The 12,617-nt window shown below is 35.7% G+C and overlaps 1 protein-coding gene across 1 annotated transcript in view; it reads right to left on the reverse strand.

Annotated features, from left to right (window-relative positions):
* SLF1 (SMC5-SMC6 complex localization factor 1) overlaps window positions 1–12,099 on the reverse strand; it is a 68,053-nt gene extending 55,954 nt beyond the window's left edge. Inside the window, exons 1-5 of the mRNA XM_044657651.1 lie at window positions 11,986–12,099; window positions 11,756–11,831; window positions 9,663–9,906; window positions 8,960–9,125; window positions 4,660–4,809 (exon numbers count right to left, since the gene is read on the reverse strand). Coding sequence (XP_044513586.1) covers window positions 4,660–4,809; window positions 8,960–9,125; window positions 9,663–9,906; window positions 11,756–11,831; window positions 11,986–12,099 — 750 coding nt within the window. The remainder of the gene's footprint in view (window positions 1–4,659; window positions 4,810–8,959; window positions 9,126–9,662; window positions 9,907–11,755; window positions 11,832–11,985) is intronic.
* Window positions 12,100–12,617: the final 518 nt, after the last annotated feature.

The following is a 12,617-nucleotide window of genomic DNA, read 5'->3' on the forward strand; positions in this document are numbered from 1 at the left end:
AAAGTTCATCTTAAAGAATGGAGGTTATTTAAACCCTAAAGTGAATAATGGAAGGAGGCTATTGGATCTTGTTTGTATGGATGTTTGTAAAAATGATGACCCATGTCAGATGTCATAATGGTCCTACCTAATGGGAGAACCTTAGATGAGTTTTGGTAATCTAAGGCTGAGATGGGCACTGATGGACATTGTCTTCCTGATTGGAACAAAATGCCATTAGGAATCATTTAAATTATTTCTTCAAGGTCACTGCAATTATAAACTTTCAGGACTTCGAAAGTCTGGTGGCTAAAAATTTCTTCCTATCTACTTCCATTTCAGGAAGGAAATATCAAGGAATACTTCAATAGGGAGCACCTTTAGCTCTCACCAACAGCTATAGCAAGTAAACATGCCTGATGTCTACCAGAAAGATGAGAATTAACTGGCTTCAAATTCCTTAATAGTACTAAGAAAGGATATTTATTATAGTTATTTAGAAGACAAAAAACAATGTGTTTCTTTGAATGAATTTTCCTGTGTGGAGTGAAATTGTGGGAGGGGGGCTCATACCCCCAAAATCACTCTAATGAACAGACAGGAGAACTGATAAAATGCTGGCAGAGTTCACATGGTTTTATTGAGGGAAGTGGTGGGGTATAAAATGAAGAACATTGCCTAAGTTTAGCCAGTGTCCCGGGGAGGGGGAAGGGGGATTAAGGGTGAGGGCATAATTGACTGTGCATAGCCAGTATCCCTCATAAGGGGTGAGGCCGAGAGGGAGAGAGAGGGGAGAAGGGGAAAGAGAGAGAAAGAGAGAGAGAGGGAAAGAGAGAGAGAGAGAGAGAGAGAGAGAGAGAGAGAAAAGAGATATAGTCTGAGGTCCCAGAAACAGTAGGCACAGATGCCTAAGTTTGCTCAGATTTTATAGGGATCCAACATAATGCTATCTTCACTTTAACATCCTCTGTCTCTTCCTTCTTCTATCTTCCTTCCTGTCCTTAGGGTTGCATTTTTTTTTAGTTGAATCAGAGTTTTCGGCCTGTCCAAGGATTTATCAGATTCAGGAAACACTTTTTGAAACATTAGTCGGGCCATAGCATTGCAACATTTCTTGGGACGTGTAGTCAAAATTATAACTTATAAGTTTTGAGATTTCTCTCGTAGGAATTAGGTCACCCCTAAACTTCTTCCCATGGGAATAGAAAGGAGAGCAGTCTCGTAGTCACATTTGAAAAAGATTATATTAAAGGTCTATATTAATATATGTGCATAAAGCTGCTTGGGGAGGGGGTTTCTTCTATTCTTCATAAGGAGAGATTGATATCTCCTAGTGGAGGGCACTTACCTTCACTATTTTTCTATACAAGATTGCCAATCTATGATTATTAATACTAATCAATGCATATGGGGGAATAATGCACAAATGTCATCCCACACACTAACTGTGAAAGAAGAGTTTTGTATTTTGACCAAGAAAAACCAACAAGTACAGTGTCCCAAAAGTCTTGGGGCAGTTTTAAAGCATTAATAAATCTATAAGAAATTAATGTTTTTAAGCTTTAGTAAATGCTTAAAATTACACCAAGACTTTGAGATACTCTATAAAACTCGAAGGGAGATAAATCCAATTTTTCCAAGTGGCACAAAAACTAAAATAAAATAAATTGGGAAATAAGATATTGCAGTATTTGAAGTCACATAAAAGTTCTTATAATTCCTCACATAACTACCTGTAAATGAAAATGTTTCTTAAAGAAAATGTTGGTATTTGGTAATCAATTGCCATTATGTGGCATAATTTTTCTTCTAAAGGGCCACATTTTACAAAGGATATATTTAACTTAAAGATCCAGTTCAGGCTAGCCAGGCACCTCTCTGCATAAGTACTGTGCTTATTGGAAAACCCATCAATCAAATCTGTATACTCTTGCCTAAGTGATCAGTATGTATACACACATGCATGAATATGTGTGTATGCATATATGCATGTATTCTATTTTGAAGGTGAAATCTAGTAACAGCTAGTTGAAAAACAAGTAAAATCCAAGTAAAATTCCTGTCATGGACACATCTGCCATCATTCTATGACTTGGAAGTGGTCTTTGAGAATCCTGTTTTTTTTTTGTTTGTTTTGTTTTTTACCCTTAACTTCTGTGTATTGGCTCCTTGGTGGAAGAGTGGTAAGGGTGGGCAATGGGGGTCAAGTGACTTGCCCAGGGTCACACAGCTGGGAAGTGTCTGAGGCCAGATTTGAACCTAGGACCTCCTGTCTAGGCCTGACTCTCAATCCACTGAGCTACCCAGCTGCCCCCGGTCTCTGAGAATCCTAGTGGCTAAACAAAATGTATCATGTTGAACCTAATCTGATGATGAGGCTCACTAAACTTGGCTGGGATGTTTCTTAAACCTTCAATGTCTGTTCCAGGTTTGTATTTAAACATTTCCAGCTTAAACGAGGAATGAATGAACAAATTGTGGTATCTGTTGGTGATGGAATACTATTGTGTTCAAAGGAATAATGAACTGGAGGAATTCCATGTGAACTGGAAAGACCTCCAGGAATTGAAGTAGAGTGAAAGGAGCAGAGCCAGAAGAACATTGTACACAGAGACTGATACCCTGTGGTACAATCGAATGTAATGGGCTTCTGTACTAGCAACAATGCAATGATCCAGGACAACTATGAGGGACCTATGAGAAAGAATGCTACCCACATTCAGAGGAAGATCTGAAGGAGTAGAAACACAGAAGAAAAACAACTGCCTGATCACATAGGAGGATGGGGATATAATTAGGGATACTGACTCAAAATGAGCACCCTAGCACAAATATCAATAATATGGAAATAGGTCTTGATCAATGACACATGTAAAACCAAGTAGAATTGTGTGTTGGCCGGGAGGGATAGAACATGAATCCTATAATGTTCTAAATTAATTAAATGAAAAATTTTTAATTTAAAAAAAATTTTTAAAAATAAATAAAATTTTCCAGCTTAAGAAGATATGCCAGAACTTGTGTTTCATGAGGGAGGGAATCCAGTGCTATCCCCATGTTACAATATGGTATAGGAGGGAAACATGAGAGTCAGAAGATGCATTAGAAATTTAGTAGCAAAAATATGTATAATGGTTTAGAAATATTTATGGAAATCTATTTGTTATCTTAATTTTTAAAATTAAGGCATCCTGGAATAACCAAATTGGCCCCAGAGTCAGGGATGAAGTCTCACCTCTGAGACATACTGGCTGGATAACCAGAGGCCATTCATATAACCTCACTAAAACTCAGTATAGGGGAGGTGTCAATCTGCATGGGCTGTGGGAGTTTTCTCACTGGGAGTTTCCTATGTTAATACAATAAAAGGTTGGCTCAAAACAAAACAAAACCCCCAGAAATCGCAATGGCATAATGGATAGGAGGCTGGCCTTGGTATCGAGAATTGGGTTCAAATCCTGCCTCTGAACATATATTGGCTTTGTGACCTTGGTGACGTCTATTACACTGAGGTGTACCAGATAACTCTAATGAGAAACGTGACAAATGAGTTGATCTACATCTGGAGAGTTTCCACACCAGGAGTTGTCCAGAAAACAAAACTGTATGACCGAACCAAAAAAAACATAAATAAGCCACCTCTTCTTGTTGCTTAATTCAGGTTGATATTCCCCAAATAAGGTGAAATCTCCCTTTGAATTGACATCTACTTTATCTATGCATTTCAGAGACACCCCTCACAAAGTCTCTCTGATACCTTATTAACTCAGTGCTCAAACAATGATGCCGGTAAACTACAAGCTCCAGCAGTTTGTCACACACAGGACAGGCTTTAAGTCTGGCTAGTGAAGTTTAGTGTATGTACCACCCAGAATGTTACCAACCTGTATGTCAATTCTCAAAACTAGTTGGCTGAAGGGGAACAGGAAGGAACAAGCATTTTTTTCCCCAAACCCTTCCTTACCTTCTGTTTTAGAGTCAGTACTGTATGTTGGTCCCAAGGCAGAAGAGTAGTAAGGGCTAGGCACTGGGATTCAGTGACTTGCCAGCTAAGAAGTATCTAAGACCAGATTGGAAATCCACCCCGTCTCTAGGCCTGGCTCCCTATCTACTGAGCCACCTGGCTGCTTCTGGGTGTCTACTATGTGCCACGCACTGTGCTAAATGCTTTTCAAATAGTCTTATTCGATCCTCACAATGACCCTGAAAAATGGGTTATCCTCCTTTTACAGTTGACAAAACTGAGGCAGACAGAGGTTAAGTGACTTGCCCAGGAACACAAAGCTAATGTGTGTGTGAGGCTGGCTTTGAACTTGGCTTCCTGACTCTAGGCCCAGTGTTCTATCACCTAGCTGCCTGTACTAACCTCTAAGGCCACAAGGGCACACTGGTGTAGGGTAGGAATCTGTTTTGGCCATGGGAATGCCTGACCTGGTATTATGACAGATTCCTGAAGTATTACAAGTGACATATTCGGCAAATGTGCAGAGATACAGTATGTTTCATTACAGTGAATTATCTTAAAAGGATAAACTTTTACAAATGTAAAAAAATATTAAAGTACCCACAAAAAAAGTAATAAATTTTATCAGATCTAAGTCATATTTTGGCCACATTAGAGCAGAGCTAGAAACATCTAATTTTAAGGAATTGTGAGACTATTCTTCATTTGTTCCTTACCTCCACTCTACATATGTGCTTTCTTAATGCCTTTTTCAGGTCAGCAAGTTCACAGTCAGTCTTGGAATCGGTGGCTTTTCGTTCTTGTTGAACATGTTCAGTAAAAAGAGAAGTCCGTTGAACAGCTCCATCATCATTTTGAAATTGTCTCTACAAGCATGCAAAAGAAAGATTATCTCAGCATTAATTATGGGCTATTTATAGTATTCCCTTCATATACCCAGGACGTAGAGTGTCGTCCTGTGGAGCAGGCGTGAGCAGGCCCCAAAGCTCTTCGCCTGGTGCTGACAGCAGCCTAAGTCTGTGTGATGAGGACGAGCCAGGTGAAATATGGAAGGTCTGGTGAATGATACTGATGCATAAGACAATTTTTTTCACATGGGCCTTTTTGCACTATGTCTTCGGAGCGTTATAATGTGAGATGATCAAATACACCATGAATTTATGTTCATTGCCTGGTCTTTGGACGCATAATAACACCAATTCCATCTTTTTCATTTGTTTCACCAAAGAAAACTCAAGATTCCATTTATTTTTCAGCTTCCTTTGATCTTCTATTTTTGCTGATATTAAGAATATTAAACTTGGTAAGTCCCAGTTACTCCAGTAAAACAAGAATCTCACAATGAGAGCATCTACAGTCTAAACCCTGTGAGTCTTCACACCCTCTGCCCCCTGTTCTGTCACCCTGACATGATCACTATAGAAACAGGTTGCACAAGACAGATTCTTTAGTACTTTTCTTCTTTCCACACAAGGCCGAAGTCAAAGTGTCTGCGACCATTCACTCTACTTCATATTTGGCTAGCTTAGTACTCAGAAAGCAGATTCAGTTGGCTGCTGGGACTCAAGTTTCTCCAACCTGGTAGAGTCTGTCAAAGCACTGCACTCTGCTGGCACAGCCTTGGAAATTCTAGGACCACTTTCACCAGGGTGGCACTCTGTGGAAGTAGTAAAAATAACTATCTCCTACAGGATAATGGAGAGGTAGGTGCACATGGCTAGGACACAAAAAAAAGCTGCAAAAGATAATAAGGATTTACAAATGAGTCCTGATACTTGGAGCATCACAGAAAGCAAAACTCCAACATACTGAGTGGTCCCTTAGGCATACTCATGGGAAGGTATAGGTTAAGAGCCGCACAGGATGGGTCAGGATCTGTATCACCAGAAGCCATGTCCACATGATTAATGCCACAGATTTATCTAAGGTCGTCTTTATTCTCTAAGATATCAATACAACACCTAAAGAACAGCTTTCAGCAGAACACAAGATTTTATTGATTTATACACATTTATAGCTATCTAGTTTTTTGTTGTTGTTGTTGTTGCTATTTTCTGGCCCTTCACAATAGAAAATACTTGGAAGCAGGAACTATGTCAAAAATTTTTCTCTAGTTCAGTTACATTAACCAGTGGTTGTTCAAAAAGTAAAAAAATTCTGTAAAAGGAGTTTAATTATTCAGGGGCATGGAAGGTTATAGTAACTCAAGCAAATTATCAACTCTGGCCTCTGGAACAAATAATTCCACTTAGTTTCTTGTCTTGGACAAGATGCAGATATACGTAGTTTGTAGTGCAAAAGGGTGCATATTAGCCCGGCTAAGCCTTACTGTACTACAAGTTCTATTGGACAAAAAAGTCTATGTGATTATATAGTATATCTTATCTAAAATATGGGATATTCCTTAGTGTCTAACATTGTTTTTTTCATATGGTCTGTGATTAATGTTGAGATGAGTTGAATTCCTATAGTCAGAATAACTGTCTTCATATTTAGCTTGAGCCAACCTACCTACTTGCCTATTCTATCTGTCCATTTCCATCTCCTTCCTTCTCTCCATCTCTCTCCATCTTTCTCTCTCTCTCTCTCCCTCCAGAAATATTTTATAGTGCTGCTATATTCTTTGTTTTTGAAAGCCTGAAGGCTCATCTAGAAGTTCTTTTTAAGTTATGGCTTAAAAAGTTACTATTATATCTTTCACAGTGCAATGTTGCCTAAGTCTTCAGTGATAATTTAAAAATTAAACACTTCTTTGATTTGTCTAGAAACACAGCACAAAGAATGCTACCCTGAGACCTACTGTAAAAAAGGAATGCTATTCAAAAAGTCACTTTTGTTTATTTATGTATTATACATTCTTCAAATGGAACTTAGCCAGAAATTGCTTTTTAAAAAATAAAGCACTTTAGAATTGCTTAATTAACTCTCTTCTCAGGCTTTTTAAAAGGTAGCTTTATTAAGGAGAATTTGAATGACATCTCAGACTAGATGTCCAAAAGATATCTGAAATTCAGCATATTGCAAACTGAACTATCTTTCTTCCTAATACCTTTTTCCCTTTTTAAACTTCCCTATTATTGTCCAGGGCACTATCATCCTCTTCATTCTTCAGGCCCAAAACCTGGGAGTCATCCTGGACTCTTCACTATCTCTCACACCTCTTATCTGAGCTATTGCCAAAACCTGCTGATTTTACCTTTATGACATCTCTACAACATGGTTTCATTATCTGTATGAAGTGCAATGACTTTGTCAGGTTATAAAAGCAAAAAATAAACAGCAACACCAAATAGAAGACTTTTCTCTGGGGTTTCTATATTCCTGCTGCTCTCTTCAGTAGTACTGATAATCAAAAATTCACTATTCAATGTAACAAATATTTGCTATACACTTAACTATGTCCAAGGCTCTTTATTCTATATACATCTTAATGGGAACATCAAGTTGCTAACAAGAAAAGCCCATAGATGAGGATGTGAGATTACAATTGTTCCTGCAACAAAAGGAAAAGTCTACAGCTCTTCCTGCCAACTGTTATACTCTTTCTTCTTCAAGGACGCACCTATAACTCATTTAGCCAGAAGTATTTTCTCTCTGGTGACGGATAATACTGCTCTTAAATTGAATAGAGATGTTGCCACAAACTAATTTATTACTTTTCTACTTGAAGGGCAGGGAATGAATAAAAGAAAATCCAAGAGGAAAAAATCAGTTCAATATCTTGTATCATTATCTAAGCTTTTTTTTAGGTAGTGTTTTTGTTTTAAAGATATTAAAAATCATTTTTGAAGTATATTTTTAAGGACTATAATGCAATTGTGTTTAAAAAGCATTTATTTAGCTCCTAACATGTGCCTGCCAGATCCTATCCTAAACAGTGAGGTATTACAAAGTCAAAAAGAAAATCATCCTTGACCTCAAGAAACCTCCTCAGGGGTGGGGAAGCAGGGAGAATAACAAATATACAGATGAACAAATGCAAGATAATCCCAGAAGGTGGAGAGGTTAGCACAAATAATAAAGAAACTCAAGAAAGGCCTCTTTGTCTTAGGTAGTGGTATCCGAGTTGAGCTTTGAGGGGATTTTAGGAAGCAGAAGTGGGGTAGGAAATAATTCCAGGTAGAGTGACAGCCTAGGCAAAATCATGGAGAAGAGAAATGAAATGACTGGTTTGGGAAATAATAAATAGGCCAATTGATCAGGAATGAACAATTCAATCAAGGAGTGATTATGAAATCAATCGGGAAAGATTGAGAGCAGTTACATTGTGAAGGGCCTTCAATCAGAACAGGGGAGTTTATATTTTATTCTAGAGGCAAAAGGGAGCTACTGAAACTTATTGAGCAAGGGAGTGACAGTCAGACCAGTGCCTCAGGAATATCAATTTATCAACTGTGGTGTGGATGAGCAGTAAAGGGGAAAAAATAGAGAGGTAAGGGAGACCAATTGAAGGCTGGGTGGAGAAGCCAATGCCATGAAACATTAATTGAATATTTGCTATTTGATAGGATATAGAAAATATGTGGAAAGAAGAACTGAAGACTCATTACTAAGACATTTACTAAAAACATAAATTCAGGGTTACTGGAAATAGAGAAGTTAGTAGGAGTTATAGGATTAGAAAGATGAGTTTTAGAGGCTTATGAGACAAGTGGATGTCAGATGTCCAATAGGTATCAAATAATGAGGGAAAAGTGATCAAGAAAGAGGTAGGGACTAAATCAAAGCAAAAAAAAAAAAAAGTCATAATCTGAAAGGAAAACCAAAACACATGTGGTTGAAATTTGGGCTCAATGCCAGAAATAGCACATTTCACTGTCTTTTTTCTTTAAGTTCTACAATAAAGCCACAACTGAATATAATGCCAGCAATTTAAAACTGCATACTTAAATTCACTTACTTTTCTCATAAAAGGAATACTCATTTTACTCAATATTATATTTTTACCTGAGTAAGTTTGTATTTTATACAATAAAATATGAATATTTAATTCCATTTGTTATTTGTTTTTCTTACCTCTAAAAAAAGAAAATCTACTAGATACTGTACTGGATAGTAGGGAGCTTCAAAGGCATACTTTGCTTTTTCTGAACTTGAATTTGTATTCATGGTGATCACATGAGTAATTCCATTTGGTGAATTCTTTGGTAGAAAAACCTGGGCCTTTCCAGCACCTAGGACTCTTAAAAACAAAAGCAGAAAGTTTAATTTTTTTTTTAAAAAGGCAAAAAAAAAAGGAGTCTATTCTGCCACTGCTATAATACAAAAATAAGATAATAGGAGAAAGGGCAATGAAGTGTTTGCCAAAATGCATAAACCATGAAAAGAATGCTATAGAAATGAATCAAAGCATTAAATCAGAATTAAATCAGTTATCAGGATTAAATCATTTTTCATAGGGTAACTCAATTAGTGCAATATATTAAATCACACCTAATTTTTTTTGTTTTTTTTAGTTTGCCAAAAGGAACTAATTTTGAACAGAAAAGAGACACTGTTAGAAAAGTAAACAAAAATGAAAAAAAAAAATAGATTTGACTCTATTGAAGCAAGAACAGAAAAGGTACAATATGACTTATCCATGAAGATTAAAAAATAAAATACTGTGGATCATCTGGTCAAATTAATTGGTATGGGGAAAAAAGAATTAAAATGTGTTTAACCAAAGAAAAATTGTTTTCTCACTTATTACTTTAACTTTTAAGAAGTTGCATCCTACCTTATAAGAGAATCTCTTGCTTTACTACCTTCTTTAACCAGGAGGACAACTTTCCATCTGTGGAAGGCCCCTGGAGCACCAGTGCTTGTCAATTCTTTGCGCCATCTTTTAGGTGCAGATTGCATTTGAGGTGAATAATGGGAGTCTTTTTCAATTTTATATCCCCATTCATAAGTTGTTTCATCGAGCCATCTGCCACTTTCGGCACTATTAATTATGTAGTCCTTAGTTAGTACCCACTTTCCTAGAAAGCAAATGAACTGTCAGCCACAAAAGAATTTTGGTAGAGATAAATGGTAATCAACTGAAGATCAAAAATAAAATTAACATCAACCTTTTTCATGCAAATGCAACATTAGAACCTTAAGTAACATTTCCACCATTTTCTTGCACTGTTCATTTTTCTAAATATTAACAGTGGGAACACTTTAATATCATTAAACATTTTGTTTAAGCTTTTTGTAACAGAGAATTATAATTCTACATTTTCTCAAATAAAAGTTAAATTGAAGGCTTCAAAAACTAAAACAAAATATAGTACTCATAAAGTATTCCTTACTTAGTATTTTAGTCCAAATTTCTATTCTACTCAACTATGTCATAATTTCTTGTATTATTATACTACTAATAACAATAAAACATGTATCATGTCAGTGGCTAAATTAAGAAATCATGAAACATTTTTAGATCATATCTTAGAAAGAACAGATGCTCAGGTAAAAATTTAAAACATTTTCTTTATATGTAACTTTGAAAATAAAGATTTTCTAATTTCTTCAGCAAAGTTTTCTTTGAATAAAAGCTGAATTTGATAAATAAAAAAATAACTTTTGTAATTAATGGACCATGAACAATTCTATGACATGCATGGTACAGAAAATTCAAGCTAAATCACAAAAAGAACAAGTATCAACAGCAAAAATGGGGTGGAGGGAAAGGGATGGTGTCAGTTGGTGCCTCTTTGAGTACATATATAATATAATATAATATATTATAACATAATATAATATAATATATGATATGATATAAGAAATGTATAAGCTCATATAACTAAAAATTTATGAATAAGCACTTTTATCCTAGAAATTTCATGATGTCCAACCATGACCAAATGCAACAAATATATTAGGATGAAATAAAAAATGTATGTAATTGTAGTTGAATTTTAATAAAACATAAATACCATGAATAAATATTTTAAATTATCTATATTTATTATTATCTTTTGCTCAAAACTACTTCAAGACCTAAGTCTAGGTTAAAGAAATTGTTTTAAAAAAAATTAATATATGAAGACACAATTCAATTACTCTAACCTTTGGAGTTGTGCAAAAAACATCAAAGAAATAACCATTAGGAAAATGGCAGGGGAAATGTGGAGGAAAGTATGAACATGGTGCTTGCCTGAGAGTACTAAAAGTAGGTTCTTTAGGCTACCAGCAACATCAAAGTACAGTTAAACAGACATCAATGAACAACGATAAAGTTTTAAAAAACTGAAAGCTCAGATAGTGTAACAACTCAAAAAATAAGTGGCATGTGCAGGATAAAGTGACAAATTTGGAAGAAATGCTACAAACCTAGAATAACTGAAATGTTAGAAATTATCATTAAAAAAACTTAATAAACACAACACTCAAAGAAATAACAAGAGACAATTTTCCAGAGTACTCATGTGCAGAAGTGTGACAGAACCACACACAATCTGCTATGTTCTTGATTCCCACTTAAGGTTAAGTTAGATTTTCCCTGAAAGGCTACTGTGTAGAAGAATCCCATGACTTGACTAGCTCAGGAGATTTAAAGTTCAAGATGTACCTCCTTTGATGAAGCTTCTTGGTAGCATCTGGTCTTACATATATGTTTATATGGGCATATAAAGGGATAAAAGGGTCTACCCATGTGTAACTGTGTAGCCTTCAGACTCAGTGGATAGATGTCCCAAGACTATGAGTCACTATATCCAGGCCTTCTGACTAAAGGTACTTCTCCATGAAGGTGGATTAATCATTTTTGATGGTTAAAGTGCATAATAAACTATTTTTCTCTTTAGTATTTTCCTTTAACTTAAAAAAAAATGTGCTTAAAGTTACCTGCTGCACAAGCTGCTAAATATTTTTCGCTTTTACAAGCACGCTTTGCTATGAGATGTGTGCAATTTCTGTATTGCTAAAAAACAAAAATAAAAATATTACTTAAGAAGATTTCTTTTTTAGGCCCTCACATTTGATCATTTAAGATGTTCTACATTTATCTCATTCTTAATGAAACATATTTATTTTCCTACTTCTATTTTAAAAGTAAAAATGCAGTTTCTACTTACCTTATTCTTAATAAAAGTACAATCTAGTTTTAAAAGCAATTTGGTTACATCCTCTTTCTCTTTGCCCCTAAATCCTGTTATCTGGATTATGCGTTTCTGGGCAGATTCTTCCATCTATAGAGATACATACACACAAGGATAACACATTTAGAAAAGTATCAAAAGGAATCACTGGCATTGTTATTTTCATTTTTCCTACCTACATAAAAAGAAAAAATTAGTGAATACAGATTAATCATCCACAACTACTTTATAATCACTTATCAAACATAAACTCCTTGAAGGCAGAGCTTTTATATTTTTCTCTTTATTCTATGTGCTTATTATCACACTGTGGAATCCATAATGAGAACTTAATAAATGCTTTCAACGTAAAGCCACAATTCTGTATAAAATTCAAAAGGCACTTTACTAAAACCTGACAAGAAGTGAATAAACTTACATTTTATTTATTTATCTTATAGTTTAAATAAAATTTCTAGGAAAGAGGTCAAAAACACTATGGTGAATCTTTTAGAGATGGAGTGCCAGGCCTCACACACCCCCCTCCAACCTCCAAAGATCAAACACCATGCCCCTCTCCCACCCATATTGGGTAAATCCCCCACCTCCTTACCCTATACAGAAGAGGG

The sequence above is a fragment of the Gracilinanus agilis genome, chromosome 1, assembly GCF_016433145.1.
Source record: "Gracilinanus agilis isolate LMUSP501 chromosome 1, AgileGrace, whole genome shotgun sequence".
Classification (NCBI taxonomy): domain Eukaryota; kingdom Metazoa; phylum Chordata; class Mammalia; order Didelphimorphia; family Didelphidae; genus Gracilinanus; species Gracilinanus agilis.